A 21,362-nucleotide genomic window follows, 5' to 3' on the forward strand; every position below is an offset into this window, starting at 1 on the left:
CTTAATGGTGTGTGACCTATACATCCACTTATTCCCTGAGCTAGTATTAAGGAGGAAAAGGCTGGCTCTGCTCATTCTTCTCTGTCTCAAGGGCTGAAGCTGCTGGATCCGCTTCAGTTAACAGCTGAAGAAAAGGAAATCCTAGGTGGCCCATAGTGAGTGCAGAGTTCTCAGTATCACTGAGTTCTGCTTTGAATATAAGTTGTGATCCCAGGCAATGAGACACTCTGGAAAAACTGTCCAGAAAGAAATGTTGTGAATTTAGATGCAAAGCATTTATAGCTTCTGCAGATAGTCACTATTCCTAGTATTTTGATGTGTTTTGAAAGTGGGGAGATCAGCTACTCTTGTTTTCTTTGCAGGACTGTATATAATATGAGCTTGACTTTTTTTCTCATTATTTTTTAATTTACTTAGATTTTTTTTAATTGCTGCAGCTGAAATACGTAGATCTGCTGGAACTGAAAATAAGTACATGCTAACTGAAAGTAAAAAGTCAGGAAGTCCATGTGGGAACTTTGGGTAGAGCTCAGACTTTTCTTATCATGACAGGTCATCTAACTGCACTTGAAAAGTTCTGAAATAGTACTTGCTTCTTTCCCTAAACACCTTAAGGGTTTTTTATTTTCTCTAATTGGGTGACACTGCTTTGTGGGCCTCTAAAAGCCCCATTCCCAGCAGACAGGGGACTAGATTTATGAAAAGCGAAGCTTCTTCCTGTCTGGGGGTGATCTTCTAAAAGCTTCTTCACAGATGTTTTGAACCAAGAGGAAAACGAAGGCTCATGTGATGCTGGTATCAATTAATTAGGTGTGATAGTACTATCTGCAGGAAATATGAGAAGACTTCTTTAATCCTGTTGTCATTACTGTCTCCTCCATCAAGCATTTTGTAATGTGGAGTTCCTTCATTTGACAGTGTGTTTTTAGCTTGTGACAAATTGTATGCTTCAAGAGTCTGTAGCAGTAGTCTTTCTCTTTTTTTTCCAAAAATCTTACTTTTTACAAAGAAAAAAAAAAAGTTTCTGTTCTGTTGTGGGTAATCTGTTGCTTGCTAGGTATCTTTTGCCCCAGGACAGTTCCTAAAGATAAAGGAATGTGATCTGGCTTCTTTCCCTGGTTATGGTATATTCAACAATTTAATACTGGCTGTTCATGGTTCTTTTTAAAAGATTGTATCTCAGGTCATCTGTAGGCTATTTGTTAAAAGCAGATAGAGTTGCATTCCCTTCAGTATAAGTCAGGAAATCGAGACCTGGCTATAATAAGGGGTTTGTAACTTCTGTCCATACTCTGGTAGATATTCACGCAGCTGCAGGAGAGAACATTACAATCTAAACTTTGCTGTGGGATCTTTGGGGTCACACCAGGGTACACACAGGATGATTTGGGTGCTCACTTGTGGCTTTTGATGTTCAGATGATCCAAGCAGACACTGATGTGATCTGCGTTCACTTATAGAATACAGAAGTACAGCCAAGGTAAATCAATTGATTAGGTCATATGCAAGAAACTCCTAAATCACCTTCTGAGAAGTCAATGTAAATTTATTGGTAGGAGAAAGTTGGCAAGGCTTTCAGAGATTCCTAATAGTTGCAGTATTTAAGGATGCCTGAAGTCATTTATGTAAATAAAACTCTGTAAGTAAGCCTTTTATAAACTGAGTGAAAGGATGGGCAGAATTGGTTTTCATCTTAGAAACAACCATCTTCACAAAGTGCTGAGAAGTGGCTTTTCTCCATAAGTTATTTTTTATGCAAGACTTACAAGTGGACTACGTGAAATTCTTAGTACTGTTTTCCTAACTGGATCACGACTGTTAATTTGGGGAGGGGTTGTTCAATAAGGTTTCACACCATGAAATTCACTTCTCTCAAGTGGTTCAGCACAAGTCCTGTGTGCTACCCTGTGTTCAAAATAGATCCTAAGGCAGACATTGCAGGTAATTAAGCCTTATGCCTGAAGCCTCTATCTTTAACTTCTGCTGAGCTTTTTACTTGGGAATTGTCAATGCTTGCTCAAGTCAGTTTTGTGAGGGAGCTGTTATGGCAGCTTGTGACAATAGCTGGTATTTGTTACATGTCTCTACAGATCCTTATTAACTCTCCATTGTGAAGTTTTGGGTGGTTAACTAGGTGGGTGAGGTTGAGAGAGGCTGGAGGCAGATCCAGGAAGCAGAGTGCTTTGTAAGTAAAGAAGGGCTGAATATGCTTGTGCATGTTTGGTGTAACCTGTACAGAGACATTTTTAAGCTCACTAAAGAGCACGAAGAAGGAAATCATACAAGTAATGAAGTGGTACTGAAATATTTCACTGTCCTGTTACACCTGCCTTCCAGAAGTGCTTGTGAAACTGAATTTTTGCTATTTTGTGTGTGTATACATATATATATATTTATACTCAGATTGGAATTTGGGTTCTTTCCTTTAACCAAAGTTAAAATTGTGTGAGTAATATATTTGAAGTTTCTGCTGTGTTGTCTTAGTTATGTAGATACCCATTCAGGACCAGAAATTTATATCACCTGACTCTCGTGTAAACACAAACCTCCTGATGTGACTTCAAACGATGAAAATATGGAGGGAAAAAATTTATTAAGATGTTTCCAGAGAACTTTGAATAAATGAATATTGAATCACTGGAAACCACATTTCCGAAGCAGAAGATGAGGTCACATTTAATGAAAAATTAAGTTGTTTTTAAGTGATTTCTCTGTATCTACTAAGTTGCTTAAGAAACAGCCAGAGGTTTCAGAGAATGGTGCTCAACTACTACAGTGTGGACCTGCTGAAGAAGTGTACTTCAGGAAGTAAATTTCCATTTTGCAGCTTCTCAGAATCACATGGGTTTCATTGCTGCTTTTAAGTGTTTGTCACTAGGGCCTGAGAATCTAATTTATCATCAAAAGTGGATTTAAATTATTATAATAATTTCCTTTACTTTTGTCATCTTCTCCGTGAAGTTCAGGAGAGCTCTGTGAATGCCTTTTCTTGTGGTGTTTGCCCTTCACCCCTTCACTTCTTGGTTTGTCAGGACATGGAGTTTTTGTAATACTGCAAGAGAGGTGCTCTCATATTTTTAGCACCTCTTGAATTTGGGACAGACTGGGGCATTCAGGCTTGAAGGTCTAGGATGGGTGTTCAAACTGTTTCGACCGTTTAAGGTTCTGCTCCTGTTTGTGTGTATACATATGCATACCTGCAAAGAGTGTCTTTCAGGATGTGAAATTTCTGCGTTGGCAGGAAGGTGTTTGAAAACATTAATTGAAATGTCACAAACTATCAGGCTGGCTCCTGGTTTTTGGCTTTTTGTACATAGTCTTGCTGGAGAATGTTTTGGTTTTCTGAGGCTGGCAGAGGTGAAAAAAGCAGAAGGAAATCACGTAGCTCCCACGCAATTTCTCCATTATTCACTAGTGGGAGAAGTGGGAGCTCTGTGGCTCGTGCCAAGAGAACACCACTGGGTTGTGTATTTCAGGCTTTAGTTTTAGTAAATGCTCCCTCTTTTAATCTTTCTCTGAAAACCATTGGGGCACATCTGGGAGATGGGTGTGCATCTTCAAAACACTGTCTACCCTTGAGATTTTCCCAAAGCATTGGAAGTTATGTGCATGATGCTAGGCATTGGCTGTGCCTGATGAGATGAATTGGATGGGAAAGAAGGTGTCTGCTATGTCTAGAGGTCCTTTGGGTCCAGATCACATACAGGTTTGCATTACCTAATGTTTTGGGGTTTTTACCTGCATTTCCACCTGGTTCTACCCTTTTCTCTCTGCTTGTTTAAAAGGAGTGTTTTGAAGTGACTGACTGGTTTTCATGACCCTTTGTTTATCCTGTAGAAGTTCTTTGAACAGAATCACTCTAGTCTTGTTGAGGAATAGAAGCCCTCATGGAAGGCTTTTTATTGAGGGGAGAAATGTTAAATGTTGCTGCTTGTCTATTGCTCAGGTATGTTTCTGGAACAGTAGTATCAATTAGGGAGCAGAGGGAGTTAATAGCAAAGCAGGATTTAAAAAAAAAAAATCAACTTTTCAGCAAGAGAAAGAGTCCACATTGTAAATTCTGTCAGACAGTTATCCCATGCAAATAGGTTGTCTTTTTATTGGTCTCTCACTTAGTGTACAGCATTCCTGTGCAATTGCTATTGCAACAAGTTCCCATAGCAAGTCACTGGAGAATCTAAAAGAAAGGGGACTGCTGAGACAGAAACCGAAGTGAGGGTAGAGAACACAAAACAACAACTCCCCTCTGCTCTGTGAAACCACTCTGCTGTGTTTAAATGGCCGCTGCTAGAGTGGCTTGTGCCTAAATAGCCATTGTGGCAGAGTTAAGCATCAGTCTTTGCTCTGTCTTGTCCTTAATAAATAGATGTTCTTGAAGTTACACTGCATTCGTGAGCGTTGTTTGTAATGGTAGCCAGAGGTGCCTCTCTGTGGCTATATACTGACTGTCGGTTGGTTTCTGGGGAGCCCCAGAAGTGACATCAAGTTGAGAATTAGTTAATCTGACTTTCTTTGAACTGAGAATAGGAGAATGACAAGCCACAACTCTGTCATTGGGAATTCCGTGTTGGTATGATATGATTTTTATTTTAATAATCGAGTCTCAGCAAAGTCCAAAATTCTTCATGGTGTAAGTGCTTGTGTTTAGAAGCCAGAACTTGGGTTGTGTGTAAAACTAGCATCATGAATTAGTCAGACTTAATAAAAGCAACCTCAGTGTTATCTCTGCATCCCAAAAAATACTCTCTGGAAGTTTAGCCAAGATGAGAAACGTAACTGAGAGTTGACAACTGAGGACAGGACAAACCCAGGGCAGGCTGGGCAAAGGGCTGCTCTCACTGGAAGAAGATTGGGGCTGGCAGGCAGGGGAGGCACTACCCATGGCTGTATTTGGAGTGGGTATTTCAGTGCCTCTTGAAAATTCCCTCCTCCACTGCCTCCCCTTGGCTCTGGTACATCCAGAGTGTCTAGTGTTTATTGCTGATGAGTTCAGCTTTAGGGATTTGTGTTTCTGCCAGGAGTGTGGTCCAGAGCCCAGGCTGTTTCCTATGGAGGCCACAACTGAGAAATGTGGGAAGAGGGAGGGCTATATGGCGGGTGTGCAGGGGAGGCCTTTAGTGTTTCTCTTCAGAGATTAACTGGGGGGTGTCCTATTAAACCAGCAGCAGAACCGTGCTTTTAAGCTACCAGGTTAGCAGTGTGTGCCTTTGTTTTGCTTCATTACAGAGGAACTCTTAACTCCACTGAGAAGAGGGAATTTAATCCCTTTAATGTGTAGAGGAAGTGGAAAGGATGGTGAAAAGAAATATTAGTATCTCATGCCTGGAGAACCACAGAGCATGGATACAAGACCATTTCCTGAACAGTAAAAAAAACTGCCTTCATGTGTCCTTGGATTTTCCACCCCCTGTTGTCTCTTTGCTAAGCTGCATGTTGGGTGGTGCTCCCTGTTTTCTAAAAGGATTCTTGTTACAGGAAGTCTTGTCTGTCACTTGCTGCAGAAATTCTGCTTGCATCCCCTTTTATTTCTGTCTTATAACATGTATGGGTTGACCTGTGGGTAAATCTGCATGCCTCCCTTTTGTTTGAGGTGTCTGCAGTCATCTTTGCCTGCAAGTGCATTTCATAGGCTCTCCAGTTGTCCTTACAAACCACAGTATGATGGATGAACTAAATACACCACAGACCAAGTTTCCTTCTGCAGTGCTGGGATGGTGACAGGCCTGTGGGAGAATAGTGTGTGCCGTTCAGAGATATAAGCAGGGGAGGGGGCTAGACAGGCAGGCTGCACTGGGGAGCACTGGGTCAGTATTACATAGTGCTGGACCATGCAGAAGGGCGCCTTGGCTGAATTCACTTTAACGCCGTAGAACATGATTTTAGCTGTCTTCTGTCCACAAAGACAAATGTGAGGTTCTGGGGAAACTGCAGAAAGTGTGAAAAACATTGCTTCCCAGCTTGTGTCTGGGTCATTCCCAGGACATATGGTGGTGCTGTTTCCCTTCTCTGATGGTTTTTTTTCACTTCAAGGATGTCCCATTTGTGATATTTGTTAAGTTGCAGAATCCTTTACTCCTTCTGAAGTGTTGTAAGGCCATAACAGTTGTTGTGTGAGATGTCTTAACGTATGTGTGGTATAAATGCTGGATGCCTTTTGACCCCATGGTCACCTTGTTCTCCTTCTCACTTGCATGTGGAATTAAGCTGGTCTCCTTCATCATGCCTTGAAGGTGGCAAGAACTTATCTGTTAGATCCACTCTTGCAATGCTTTAGTATGTGTACACTCAGCAAAGAAACTGGTTCAGGGCAGATGAGTTGCTTGGGACAACTTGTCTACCCACCTTCCTGTGTGCATGTTGGAGCCTTGTGGTTTGACATGTCACATTCGGAAAACCTCTGCATGAGGTACTTCCAGTGTTCTTGGGTGGTTTCTGAGAGCAGTAATGAAGACAAAATCCTGATATCTAGCTTTATACTTGCATTAGATAGTAGAATTAGGAAGACCAGAGATTGTAATAAACTTATATGGGATGCCACCCCTTTATTGTGAGGAGACACTGTAGTCATTCGCATCAGCTCAGCTAATATTGTCTAGTTAATCTGTATCTGTAGGGTCATGTGGTAGGGGAAGACAGGGTGGAAAATGCTTTTGACATAAAACTTGAACAGTTGCTTGGATATTGCAAAAACATTTTTGCCTCATGTTGCTGCTTCTAAAGAGAGACTGAGCACTCTGCGCGAGTTGGTCAGCATGTCTTTGGGAGTAAAGCATTTCAACAGTCATGGGAGTGTTGTCTTAGGACTTGCCTTTTACCTAGGCCTCATCTTTGCTGGGGCTAAAATCCAGGTCAAGCACCCAGACCCATATGCTTCCCAGCAGCTGCTTAGGAGAGGCGTATCAGTGTGTTGGTCCAGTAGGTCTCTGGCATGCTGTCGACAGAAGCTGAAACAATTGAATACATTCTTCGTGAGTAGGCCAGCTATGTTTTCTGTCTGTTGAGGTTGTAGATGGGGTCTTGCTGTTGACAGTCATTGTCAACATACCACTTTCCTGTAATAGATGGAGCAGCTCCCTCGTAGTCCCAAGCGTGCCTTCTGCCTTCTGCCAGGCATTTGTTGTGGGCTCCCTGTCTGTGCTTATCAGGCTCTCGCTTTCATTGATAGTGCCAGTTGTTCAAGCTGAGCACAGCAGAGCATCTTTATCTTTCAATGAAGAAATTCAGCCTAGTTCCTAGGTTTTTTTTTAAAACAGTTGTCAGACACTGCCTTTTGCACTTCTCCAGTCTCTTCCTTTCAGCTATCCAGATGTCTCCCCAGAGTAACTGTGAATAGCAGTAATTAGAAAGCCTCTGCGTTATCAGTGTCCCCCTTATAAGCAAAGTCTGTTATGTGAATGGCTGCACTTCAGGGTAAAGCGTTTATCCTGTTGCAAAGATCTGGCAGATATTTTTAGCTTTTCCCCCTATAACTGCTGGCACTTCTGGATGGGGTCACAGCATATTAGTGGAGAATTGAAACAGAGGAGCTCTAAAGTCTTATTTCAGGCTTGGTCTTCCTGAATTGGTGAAAGTGGGAGCGTTTTTGCCCATTTAGGTGAAAAATAGATAGGATGGGTGACCCTCTGCTATCAGGATGGATTAGATGAGTGACTCGGTCTATCTTCCAGGTTTCTTGCTGTAAAGAGGTATTAGAAGGATGGTAGTCCTTCTGAAGTCTCATGCAGTTTTGAGGGAAGTGAGGGGGGGGGGGGGGGGGGGAGAGAGAGAGAGAGAGAGAGAGAGAGAGAGAAAATACTCCTGAAACCAAAATCTGACCTACTTCTGCTTCTCTCCACAGCTGCCAAAAGCCTGCTGAACAAGAAGTCAGATGGAGTGAAGGTAAGTTTTTGCTTTCCTATTTCACTCTCTCCCCAACCACCTGAACAGAAGGCAGCCGCTCTCTCTGGTAGCCATCCCCTTCCAGGGGAAAACCACAGCCCTGTCCTGTGGCTGGGATTGTGTCTTGTTATGATGCCCTGGGTGGGATCTTGATGTTCCTTACATGCACCTTAACATCACACAACTAACTATTGTACCAGCAAGATTTCTTTCTCTGCTTTCTCTGAAGTATGGAGAACTGGTCAATGCTGTGCCTTAGAAAGACCAAGGACTTGCTCAAGTGTGACACATGCCTCTGACTAGTCTGTTCTGTTCAGTGCAGAATGCTTCTGGGTATCGAAATTGCACAGAGCAATTGTCAGTGACTTATGATACCCAGCAGACCCCATGGAAGTCTCTTTGTCTCCCCTCTTTGACAGATGCTGAAGGTTGAGCTGAGAAGAGGGTGGGAAGGAGGAGCCTCCAGATGTTCATGTTTGGACAGAATGGAAACTGAGTCTTGTGTTAGAGTTCGGTCCACATCCCCGAGGGCCACGCACTCTCCTGTTCCCTTCTGAGGGGAATTATTTTTTTCCCCGCTTCAATGGGAGGTCAAATAGGCCATTCCCAAGGCTGTATGTTGTTGCAGGCAGTAGCCATTTGCCATCTGGCACTGGAGGAGAGACAGTTATGGGCTAGAGCACTGTCTTACCCTAACTGTTTGAAAAGATAACTATCCTCCACATGGGAAAGTAGGGTTTAGTTTATTTGCTTGCATTTCCATTTGAAGTCCAAATCTTTCTCCACAGCTGTTAGGCGGAATAGTTCATCTCCTGGTTTTGCACTGGGGATAGTCTTCATTCTCCCCACGCTGGGGGGTTGACATGCACGCTACAGGACCAGCACACTTGTTCTTTCCTGCTCTCTTAGCCCTTTTCCATTTTAATGAGGCTCTGTTTCCAGAGGGCTCACAATACAAGCAGACTGCTGGGAAAAGAGGTGTTTTCAGAGGAGCTGTGTTTATTTTGGGGGCTGCTCTAGTAAAACCTGCATTCTTGCAGTTCTGCTGTGTTCTGCCCTAACGACACCCAAGTCCTTGGGGTTTTTTGACCAAAATGCTATGTGGAACTGCTGTTCTTGCCCTAGGATACTTATCTTTGAAACGTGCCTGCAAGAGTGAGCTTTTGTGCCTTTGCACATGCTTGCCTCTTGTGCAGACATGCATTGGACACATGCACACTAATACAGCAAGTGTGTTTGAGTTGTCTGTTGATATGGAAAACATTACAGTAAAATCCCAGTGGAATAAGAATGGATGATCCCAAATGTTGTGAACTGAGAACCAACATATACGTGCTTCGAAATCCCAACATGGCAGGGGAGAAGCAACTGGAAAAGCAGCAGATAACAACATGTCTACATAGTTTTTGTCATCTACCTAGAAAAAAATGGCCTTCTTAGGATTCTTGATTTCCAACAGGCTCTCAGGGGGTGCTACAACTTGGGTCAAAATCTTCCAGAAACGGACAAGTGATGTGCACACAGGTTTTGAGGCAGAGCTTCCCTGGTGATGTAGTTAGAAGGAGACCTGTATGTCAGAGACTTCTAGCTCCATAGAAAGCTTGTGGTGTTTGGTTCATTGAGAACACCATGTCTTCCTCTGTGAAAAGAGTAAAGCTGGATTTGCCTTTCTAGCTGATTTGAAGTATTCTTCAACTCTTCAACTCTTCATAGTATATGTTGTTCTTAATTATATTCAATTGAATGCTTGTGATAAAGTGGAAGGTAGATTAGAGAGCATAGCATTCTCTGTACATGGTGAATGGGGTTGCGCTCTGGGAACCTCTTCTTTACTTCTGCATGACACCGGAGACCTGCAGTCAAGAGTCTGCATGCAACTTCCTTGCTCCTAAGTGTTAGAGCAGTCTTGCTCTGCAGTATGAACCTGAGTGGTGTCCACGAGGGGCATCGCATGCTTTCAGCCTGGGCTGAGGGCCCTCAAAAGAGTTGTTGAAGCTTCCCGTTTTCCCCAAACAGCATCTGTCTTCAGGTGTGGCTTTTGAGTCCTCATTTCTGTAAGCTTTAAAACTCAGGAAGAAATTATATATTTTTTCTAAAGGTGGTGTTTTGAGCAACCCTCTTGCTCAATAATGCAGACTTTTAAAAGTACAGGTCATTTCCTCCCAGTGCGAAGTTTGGACAAGAGAGAGAGCAGGTAGTGGTCTGTGTGTGTTTGAGTACATCCTTAACATTTCTGTTGTAGGATTTCTGTGGCTACATGCTTATCTCCTTCCTTGCCCCTACTGTCTACATGTACGGTGCTGCTTCCCATTAGTCATCCCATGGAAGCGTAGCCTTTTACCACTTCCATTTGCTTATTGGAGCAGTACTGGCATGCTTGGTTGCTGTGCAGGTCTCTGTGCTGGTCACTGTCTGGTTGGTGGCCTCACCATTGTGACCAGCCTGCTTTTCATGCATTGCTCCTTATGCAGGAAACTTGTATTTTTTGTCCCACTGATTTTCTCATCCTGGGTGGTTCTGACAAACAGCTTGTGCCAGTGACTGGTTGAAGTTAAGAGTGTCTGGTCTTGCATTACTTGTAGCAAACTATGATTTTCTGCCCATTACAGTAGTGCAGAGCACAGATACCATGACTTGAACACCAAACAGATTTTCAGCTCTGTGGTATCCTTTTCACTGCCAATTCCTATATAAATAATTTTACATCAGATGTAGGTTTAGAACAAGCATTGCATGCTGTATTCTTAACTGTAGTCTGCTGCTGAACACATGCCATGTGGTTAGGCTGTTTCTCATGTTGCATCCAGATATGGAGATTCCTGGTTTGTTTGGTGGTTGTTTTTTTTTGTTTGTTTGTTTCTTAAAACCTTCTTGGAAATTAATTCCTTATGGAGATTTGAGAGAAAACATGTTTCAGTTTCTTCACTGGCTTTATGTGGCCTAGGGTGACTGTGGTCCATGAGAGTGTTGCCACAGATATCCACACAGTAGATGAGAAAGGAAAGAGTATTTCTTCCACAAACTGATGATTACACTAGTGTAAAAATTAACGGCTTTAAGCCCATTGAGGAATAAAACATCCCCCGTTTGTCTTAATTTACTTTCTGTTCAAGGTAACTTTCCCATCCTTTTGGCAGCAGTTCAGAGCTGTCTATGCTAGAATCCTGCATTATTTGACAAACACAGTAGGAATTTCTATTACATAATATTAGGCAAGTGTGAGTGAGGCCTATACATCTCTCTCGTGCTTTACTACCAAGAACTCCATGAAATGTGTGTTGGTGAATATCTGATGCAAGGTGCAGCATGTTGTTGCTGATTTAGCATAAATGAGAGAAGAATGATAAATTAGTCATATGTGGTGATATGAGCATCTAGTGTGAGTCGTGTTCAGCAGGTATGTAAGAACAAAACATAGTCTTTGTTTCTATAGGAATTGGCTTTAATCCTTTGCTGAAGCAAGCCTAACACACTAAAGCAATGGGGATGCATGGATTTTACTTGCATCAGACTATTTTGGAAGGAGGAGGGAAGCTTAAATCAGAAGGGGGGAGGACTGGGAGGAAATATTTTTTTTTATTCCAATGTAGATGTGTCCACACTGGGGTTATTTTGATAAATTTCCATGTGTATGACCCTCTCTAGCAAATTCCTTTCCAAAATCTATTTGAAGCATTTCTGGTTTTCATTTTGCACTGCTGCTTCTATTTCAAGTACTAATTCTGCTAACTGGTAGATATTTCATCAGCTTGGCACTTGAGAACTTTTCCATTATCTTAAATAATGAATGATTTAAACTGCCTTGAATCTTAAATTGTCCCTGCTCACCAAACCTTTGGTAGCGCTGCACTCACTTTCTTCAGGCAGAATTTGGATCCGAGCTGATGGAGTAGCCACAAGCAAGGCCCAGGTTTTATCCCCAAGGAACATGCTTTTCTGCTTTCAAATCCAGAAAGTGAGGCTAGAAGATACTGGGTGACGAATTGCAGAGCCATGTAACATACCACGTATCTTGTGGCCACCACTGTAGGTCCCAGGTATTTTTTTTTTAAGATTCTAAATTTATGAGCAACATTGTGCAGCTGCCATTTTAAAATTTACTTTAGATAGTTTGATGTCAAATCTTCTTGCTTTCTTGTTCCCTTTTTTTGCCTGTAATCTGAATTTGCCATCCACTGCAAGGTGAAGGACGGGTTAAGGAATGGGCTGGGGCAGACATCTGGGTGAAGATTAAGGACACTTTATGCTGAATGTCCTTTCTCTGAGCTTGTCAGGGTCTGGGCTCCCTGTAGTTAGTGTTACAGATTTTTTTTTTTTGTCTCAGGGCAGCACTTGAAACAGTTGTGTTCCCTTTTTTCCCAAAGGGCAATTTCCTTCCCTACTGATATGAGAGGATGCATGTGTTTCCAGTTCTAGCAGGGCCTGTTTCCAGTTCTAGCGCTGCTGGATCTTATCCTCACTAACAAGGAGGGTCTGGTTGAAGAGGTGAAGGTTGAGGGCAGCCTTGGTTGTAGTGACCATGAGATGGTAGAGTTCAGGATCTCATGTGGCAGGAACAGAATAGCTAGCAGAATCGCAACCCTGGACTTCAGGAGGGCCAACTTTGGCCTTTTCAAGCAATTGCTAGGGGAAATCCCATGGGACAGGGTACTAGAAGGTAAGGGGGCTCAAGATAGTTGGTTAGCATTCAAGGACTGCTTCTTCCGAGCTCAAGATCAGAGCATCCCAACAAGTAGGAAGTCAAGGAAGGGTACCAGGAGACCTGCATGGTTAAACAGGGAACTGCTGGGCAAACTCAAGTGGAAGAGGAGGGTGTACAGATCATGGAAGGAGGGGCTGGCCACTTGGGAGGAATATAAGTCTGTTGTCAGAGGATGTAGGGAGGCAACTAGGAAAGCTAAGGCCTCCTTGGAATTAAACCTTGCAAGAGAGGTCAAGGACAACAGAAAGGGCTTCTTCAAATACATTGCAGGTAAAGCCAACACTAGAGGCAATGTAGGCCCACTGATGAATGAGGTGGGGGCCCTGGAGACAGAGGATAAAAAGAAGGTGGAGTTACTGAATGCCTTCTTTGCCTCTGTCTATACTGCTGGAGGCTGTCCTGAGGAGTCCCGGACCCCTGAGGCCTCAGAAGAAGTCAGGATAGAGGAGGAATCTGTCTTGGTTGATGAGGGCTGGGTCAGGGACCAATTAAGCAATCTGGACGTCCATAAATCCATGGGCCCTGATGGGATGCACCCGCGGGCTGGCGGAAGTCGTTGCTAGGCCACTCTCCATCATCTTTGCTAAGTCGTGGGCAACGGGAGAGGTGCCTGAGGACTGGAGGAAAGCGAATGTCACTCCAGTCTTCAAAAAGGGCAGGAAGGAGGACCCGGGTAACTATAGACCGGTCAGCCTCACCTCCATCCCCGGAAAGGTGATGGAACAACTTGTTCTTGGTGCTGTCTCTAGGCACATCAAGGACAGGGGGATCATTAGGGGCACTCAGCATGGCTTCACCAAGGGGAAGTCATGCTTAAACAACTTGATAGCCTTTTATGAGGACATAACCCGGTGGATAGATGATGGTAAAGCTGTGGATGTGGTTTATCTCTATTTCAGTAAAGTGTTTGACACTGTCTCCCACAGCATCCTCGCAGCTAAACTGGGGAAGTGTGATCTGGATGATCGGGTAGTGAGGTGGATTGTGAACTGGCTGAAGGAAAGAAGCCAGAAAGTGGTGATCAATGGGACAGAGTCCAATTGGAGGTCTGTGTCTAGCGGAGTCCCGCAAGGGTCGGTACTGGGACCAGTTCTATTCAATATATTCATTAATGACTTGGATGAGGGATTAGAGTGCACTGTCAGCAAGTTCGCTGATGACACAAAACTGGGAGGAGTGGCTGAGATGCCGGAAGGCTGCGCAGCCATTCAGAGAGACCTGGACAGGCTGGAGAGTTGGGTGGGGAGAAATTTAATGAAATATAACAAGGGCAAGTGTAGAGTCCTGCATCTGGGCAAGAACAACCCCATGTACCAGTACAAGTTGGGGACAGAGCTGTTGGATACCAGCGTAGGGGAAAGGGACCTGGGGGTCCTAGTGGACAACAGGATGACCATGAGCCAGCAGTGTGCCCTTGTGGCCAAGAAGGCCAATGGCATCCTGGGGTGTATTAGAAGGGGTGTGGTCAGCAGGTCGAGAGAGGTTCTCCTCCCCCTCTACTCTGCCCTGGTGAGGCCGCATCTGGAGTATTGTGTCCAGTTCTGGGCCCCTCAGTTCAAGAAGGACAGGGAACTGCTAGAGAGAGTCCAGCGCAGAGCCACGAAGATGATTAAGGGAGTGGAACATCTCCCTTATGAGGAGAGGCTGAGGGAGCTGGGTCTCTTTAGCTTGGAGAAGAGGAGACTGAGGGGTGACCTCATCAATGTTTATAAATATGTAAAGGGCAAGTGTCATGAGGATGGAGCCAGGCTCTTCTCAGTGATGCCCAGTGACAGGACAAGGGGCAATGGGTGCAAGCTGGAACACAGGAGGTTCCACTTAAATATGAGGAAAAACTTCTTTACGGTGAGGGTGACCGAACACTGGAACAGGCTGCCCAGAGAGGTTGTGGAGTCTCCTTCTCTGGAGACATTCAAAACCCGCCTGGACGCGTTCCTGTGTGATATGGTCCAGGCAATCCTGCTCCGGCAGGGGGATTGGACTAGATGATCTTTCGAGGTCCCTTCCAATCCCTAACATTCTGTGATTCTGTGATTCTGTCAGATCCATCTTTATGATTAGAATTTGTTAATGCACAAAGTGCTATTTTTAGTTAAGTATGTAATTGTAAGTATTTTTAAATTAGTTTTTCCTCTAAGTTCTTTGTCAATTTCTTCTTCTTTTCTTTCCTTTTTTCCTGAGCGCTTTGGTTTCTGATTATGAACTACAAAATGATAATGTTTTTCAGGCCCAGCGTAACTTGTGGAAATGCTGTGGGATGCAGGAGATTTTAACAGCATTCATTTGCAATGCTCTGCAAAATTTGTTGATTTTCTACCTTTTCTCTCTGCTGCATGCACACTGTTTTCAGTCCAAGTAAAAGCTGAATAGCATAGCTGAAAGAGTAAAAATGCAGATTTTTGGTGTGACAAGGTTAATGTTGTAAAAGCTACCCTTCCTCTTATATAACTGCAAAGAGGCACCAAATACTGTTTGTTCTGCTGTTTGTAAGCAGTATTGCAGTAGTGTACATTTTATGCCTGGCAGGTACCAGCTTTCTCTGCCCCTTGCCTGGTAAAGAACATGTGGGGAAGGTAAGATGCCCTGTAAGCTGGGATGGCTGCTGAGAAGGCAGTTAGAGAAAGCGTGCCTTAGGCAGAGAAGGCACAGTGGCAAGGTGAACCAACGGGGAATCCTTAGAAAATCTGCAAGGGTCAAGTAACATCCGTGCAGTGGCCAACAGGAGTTAATGCTCCTATTTCTGTATCTGGACTTTTTATGATCTTAAAGCTATACTGTTTAAAGATTGTTGTGGTGAAGCTAAATGAGGAGAACCCAAGTTCACCTGAACAGCACAGTTCTATTCTGAACTGTTTTATGCAAGACGCTTGGGGAACACTTCAGATCTGTTTAAGTGCTGACATCCAGTAACACATTCTACTCACCTTTGATGCATTCACTTTTTTCACTGCATTGTTGTAATGCCTAGAAACTCCAACTGAGATCAAGAGTCCAGTGTGCCTAGCGCTGTAGTGATGCCTAAGCAGAAAATCCCTGCCTCTTAACTTACAATTTAAATAGACAAGCTGACAAAGGGCAAGAGAGAAGACGGATTGACAAAGATGAATGATTTGCTCAGCCTCACACAAAAGGACTATAAAGCAGAAGTAGAAACAGGACCTCAAATGTGTTAGTTCAGGCTGCCTCTCACTGATCTGCTTTGAGTTCAACAGTTTTTTTCCTACCTTAAGTCCTGAAATGACTATACTCTCTATAGGAATATGAGCTGAAGTAAGTATGATATTTTAACATACATATACTGTCAGTATCAAACTGGGGGAGAGCTGCATGTAGAAAACAGAAATGCAAAAAGCTGTTGTAAAAAGATATCCATGTTAAGTGCCCAGAACTGTGAATGGGACCTTGCCTGGAATCACTCTGCTTCCTATAGCATCTTCTAGTTTCTGTTATATTTTCTATACGTGCTCGGAATGATTTATGCTTGCAATTTCCAGTATTGCTGCTATGCTGAAGGGACAGTGATTCTTCAGATTGTCTTCTGTCACCTGCTGACTTCTGTTTATTGTTACCTAAAGCAAGAGTCTTCCTTAAGTTTCATTGTAGAGAATCCACTTCTCTTTTGAGATGAACACCTGAATTTCACACAAATACAGAAATAGAACTTTAATGAACATTTATCCCTGGGTTTGAGAGGAAAATGTTGTCCATACTGCTTTGGGAGAATGTTTTGTCACTGAGATGTAGGGAAATCCTTAAAGCAATCACTGAGGTACATTACCATAGGCTGTCTCTCTGCCTTTAACAATTTTTTGCATTCCTTTGGATGTCTATGTGCTGCCTAGAAATACTTAGAGATGGAGTTGTGTTATGGAAGGGAAAGAGAACTCAGTCTGTAACTAAACTTCTGTTACCTTATTTACTTTGCAAAGTTGCAGCCACATTACAAGAACAAAAAAAATTTTGCTCTCAGCTAGTCACCTCAGGAAGGTGACGTAGATGGCTCCGATGCAGCTGTTACAGAGGGGATGGGGAGACAGATCTGGTTTTAGTAATTTCCTTGTGTATTTTTTGACTTAATAAGTTTTGCTGCTTTAGCATTACTGCCATTGCCTCATGTTGGCATTATCCAACCTGTCTTGAGTTGTAATAGTACTTTCATACTCTGATCTTTACACAGAGCTTACTCCCCACCCTTTTCATAATGCCTAGCTAGCTTTTCTTCCCCCTGTTGTTATAGTAGCCAGTAATAATGTGCTTTCTGGGATTTCTACAATACATCATGCCATGTTAATAGACTAACGCTGTTTTAAATTTAGATCGTACTCTAATTAAATTCTAATCTGCAGAGGGTTCTGTTTCCTCCTGTGTCAGTGTTACTTGTGTCTCTAATACAGGAGAGTGATTGTTTTCTGTACGGCTTAGTTGACTCTCATATTGCACCTTTTGCTTGATTCTTAACATTTTCTGTCCCTTTTCTTGTTTCTTCAACTCACTGGAAATCTGTATGAACTTCAAATGAGACTGTCTTCCTTAGAGATAAGTTTCCCTGCAGTATCTGTATAGCCTCTGTCTGCTGCAACTTACAGGATACATTAAAAATAAAAACTGAAGTTTTGGAGCAGTTTCTTAGCTGGTGTGAATTTTCACTTCTCCCAGTTAAAAATTCCCTGTTGTGACTGGGTACAAGGATTCCTCTGGGTTGTTGGTGGTCTAAGTATTGTATTCATGCACTGGTAGTACATCCTATTTTAGCTCTAGCTTGAGGAAAAGCCTGTGGAGAAGCTAAATTGTCCTAAAAAAAGATGATAGGAATCACAAGTTTGTAAACCAGGTAATGGCAAGCCCTATGTTGTGCCTCCATGAAGTGGAAGATTCATGAGCCAAATGTTGAACAGATCAGTGTTTGGAGTCTGTCCATACTGGAATTAAAGATCAGATGAGGCAGAAGTTTTACTAGTTTATGTCTGTTTGTGCAGTGGCTGCATGATTCGAACTGTATGGTGAGATTAGGAACGTGGTTCTGGGTATGAGGTGAACATGGGCACTTCTGCTCACAAAGACATGCCAGTCTGTATGCGTGCTTGAGCTCTGATGCGAGGATAGCAGGGACGAGGGCAATATTCAAGGTGAAAGCTGTGAAGGCTCAGTAAGTGTATGAAATGGGGAGGTACAACTCCATGGCCTGTACTGAGTTCAAGGGCTGCTCCAGAGGTGGGCTGTAGTAGTGTGCAGGAGTCCAGAGCTATGTAGCGGAGCCCACGCCATCATGGTTTTTGGCTGGGATGTGCTGTCCTACAGTACTTTACGAGCTAGATTCTATGGTACCTCCCCATGAGTAGTAAGCAGCAGAGAAATAGCCTAGTTAGTACCAAAGGAGAAGGGCAGATGGATAACGTATGTGGAGACAGCAGGGGGAAGGGGTAGCACTGTATTGCTGAAAGACCTGCCAGGCTCAGCTTGGACGGGATGATACTGAGAGTATAGTGAAAGAGCAGAGAAATGCATGCTGAGGCTGGTTTACTGGAGAGTGCAGTTTGGTGTGAAGGTGTGTTTGAAGGTGACTGAAGATGCCTTTGAGCAAGAGTAGAGTTCAAGAAGGTTGGGGAGCATTTGAGCATTGCTCTCTGTTTGTTTTTCTCCCAGTATCTGAGAGTGCAAGGTGTTTGGCTGTTAAGTGCCTCTTTGCCTTCCTTGCCTTTCCTCTGTGTCTGAGCGTGGGTGCACGTTGCCTCTCCAGTCAGTCCCAGTTTCTGTGTGAGGGAGCCTTTCTCCTCCCCATGCTATGCACAGAAGTTGCCTCTTCTTTCTTTAGCCCTTAGGGATACCCGTCCCGTTGTGCCCTCCTCCCTGCCCCCTGATTCTAGTTGCAAACACACCTCTGCTTCCTCCAAATGTGAACATATGGGGGTTTTCTGCCTACCTCTTCAGTGTGTCTGGGGAAGCTGCACAGTTTTCTGAGGTGGGAGAACACATAGAGGTACCCCCTTGCATCCCACATCTTGTATATATATATTCCTCTCTCTTCTTTCCTTGTATCAGTGTGTGGGGCACCTACGTTCTGACCTAAATGTTTGAGTGGATGGGGGTCTTCAACCCTGCCCTTGCCCCTGGTGTGTAGTTGTGTTCTTTAATGGTGACTTCTTTCTGCACCTTCTCGCGTGTCTGTGCATTTCTGCTGCTGCTTATACCTGCCTCTAGGGGAGCATTATTGGCAGGGGGGCCCTTGCTGGCACACTAATGTGTGAATAGTTTCTGTGCTTTTCTTCTCATCTCCTCTCTTCCCTTCTCTTTCCCTCTCTCAATGGTGTGTCCAGAAAAGGAAGTCGAGCTCCAGTGTGCATTTGATGGTGAGCACCTCCCGTAAGCTGCCTGCGATTCGTGCGTCTGCCATTCTCATGCCATGCACGCTCGGCTTGTGCTCATCACCCTACATAGCATGTCTGTGCAGGGGGGCGGTGGTGGGGGGGATCATTGTGCACTGAAAGGTCCATGTCCTCACTAAAAGGGCCCTGTGATCATCTGGCCCCCAACCAGTTGTACGGTTCCGATTTTGTGCAGAAAATCAACAGCTGGCAATGCAGTTTGACCTTGCCTGCTCTGAGTGTGAAACGAAAAAAGGCAGTGGTTCTCCTGGGCTCAGCAGAGCACGTGTGTGCCTTGCGTGGACATGGGGCTTTGTCATTCTGTTGCAGAGGTGTCAAAAAGAGGAGCAGGTGCTTTGCCTGGTGTTGGTGCCGTCATCCTTGGTGGGAGCCCTGCAGTGTAGAACAAACTGGGAGTTGCTCCAAATGTAGCAGAGACTGATGGGGCTCCACTGTTCAGATGAAATGTGTGGGCACAGCACTGCCGGGCAGCTCAGAGCTGCCTGTCACTTCTTTTTTTAGCATACTTACTGAAAAGGTTTGTCAGAGCCTTTATAATCCAAAACTTCCTTTTGTCCTGATCTCGTTTATGTATTCCAGCATGACCAAATACCCAGTAACTGCCTCCTCTGTCCTGTTCATTTCCTTTTTTCATCCATCCAGATGTTTGACATCCACAGAATTTGTCAGAAAAGTAGTCGAATCCACTCTCAAGGGAGCAAAGAGAAAATTGGCCATTGCCATATTGTAAGGAGTCATACACAGCCAGTTAGATGATGCCTTTGTCTCTGACACTGAGATATGAACAGTAACTGAAGTACAAAAATTAGTTACTGCATTATCTCCTTTACACAGAAAAAGAACAGAAAATATTTCTCCCCTATTGCAGGTAGAAACAGGAATGTTATAGTACTGAGAAAGCAGAAGAATTTGTTTCTACTTTACTATCTGGAAGGTATTTCTCCTCTTCCTTCTTCAATGACAGCTTAAAACTATATAAACACAAAAAAGTAATCCTGAAGTACTGCTTGGAAAATCTGATGTGAGGGACTCACTTTTCACCAGCCGTGCCTTTATGAAACTCCCGGGCAGGAGTTTGTTGTGCCTTTCTTGCCCTTCTTTTCTGCTCACTGCCAGCAATACTTAAATTCCCTCTGCATGTTGTTTTAAAGGAGTTGGGATATGTAAATTGTGTGTCAGCCTCGGAAAACGGGGAAGCAGTGAAGGTGGCTAAATAACCAGAGATAGCCCATGTGTTGGTACTTATTTTCTTTTAGTTGGCCAGAAGTGTGTGTCCCCAGCGATATGATCACTGGTCTGTTTTCTTTCTCTTGCCTCTGTGTTGTTTGTGCCTGTCTGTCTGTCTCTTGTCTAGCTCAGGAAGCGCTGCCAACTGCTGTGCCAAAACTAATCGTGTTACATAGGTCTTAAGAAGGGCCTGGTACCTTTTTAGGTGAATTGGCCTCTTTTAACTTGAGCTGTACTGCTGTGACTTACCAAGGATCGTAGCCTGCTCAGTGACTGTGATGCAGGCTAGCAGTAGGAGGGGAAGAAGGGTAAGAGTTGGCTGTGGTACCTGGGGCCCTGGGAAGGGCAGGCCAGACTTCCAGGGAAGGGCAGTTGGTTAAGTGGCCACAAGACACGAGCGTGTGCAGGAAGCTCAGTATGTCAGATACCTCCATCTGAGCAAAAGCTGTGAAAACTGCTTTAGGTTAAATCTTCTGCATCTTATTTCTTTGAGACTCTGTCCTGGAGTAAAATGCTATGTGATTCTGGACTAGCAAACATGATACTCGGTCTTCTTCAGCCCACTGGATGGGGAAAAATATGATGGATGAACTGGGTGTTCAGTGCAGCCTGGAGGGTAGGCTGTGTGCTTTGGGTGTGCGTGAGTTTGCACTTTGTGAGGTGACGTCCCACACCTAACAAGCTGCTGTGAACTTTTTTTTCATAAGAGTGACTTCCTGGATGTTTCTTTTTTTTTCCCCATTTGGCCTCAGTTATAAAGCCTTCCAAAAAATTGGAAGTATTTTTGTACAGCTTCTTTTGTGCTAACTTTATCTTTTTATTCCAGTGGACTAAGAAAAGTAGGCTGTGCTCTTCTCACTGGAAGAGGTTTGGAAGATAGATCTCTGCGTTAGGATCACTGTTTCTGAAGAAGTATAGGAACCTCAGTGCTGTGTGGAGGGGTGGACCCAGGTGTTGCCAGAAGTTTGGTTGTGTTTATGCCACAAAATAGCTTGGGATTCATTTTTTCAGGTTAATCTGCTCCCCTCTTACATCCACAGCGGCCTGTCATCTCTTCTGCCATCAGGCTGGAAATACATAGAGGAAACAAAGCTCCTGGAAGGCCAAAGTCTTAGGACAATGTGGGGATGTATAGGAAGAGGCAGTAAACTAATTTGTGAAGTGTTTCTCCT

At 43.8% G+C, this 21,362-nt stretch overlaps 1 protein-coding gene across 16 annotated transcripts in view; it reads left to right on the plus strand.

The window, feature by feature from the left end:
• CAMK2G (calcium/calmodulin dependent protein kinase II gamma) overlaps nucleotides 1–21,362 on the plus strand; it is a 123,119-nt gene that overhangs the window by 83,987 nt on the left and 17,770 nt on the right. For 8 of the 16 annotated variants that reach the window (XM_068397557.1, XM_068397560.1, XM_068397559.1 and 5 more), the window contains exons 13-14: nucleotides 7,838–7,878; nucleotides 18,895–18,927. In XM_068397557.1, coding sequence (XP_068253658.1) covers nucleotides 7,838–7,878; nucleotides 18,895–18,927 — 74 coding nt within the window. The remainder of the gene's footprint in view (nucleotides 1–7,837; nucleotides 7,879–18,894; nucleotides 18,928–21,362) is intronic. The other 8 variants (XM_068397562.1, XM_068397558.1, XM_068397567.1 and 5 more) reach the window with 1 other exon arrangement.

This window comes from Nyctibius grandis, chromosome 4 (genome assembly GCF_013368605.1).
Source record: "Nyctibius grandis isolate bNycGra1 chromosome 4, bNycGra1.pri, whole genome shotgun sequence".
Lineage (NCBI taxonomy): Eukaryota > Metazoa > Chordata > Aves > Nyctibiiformes > Nyctibiidae > Nyctibius > Nyctibius grandis.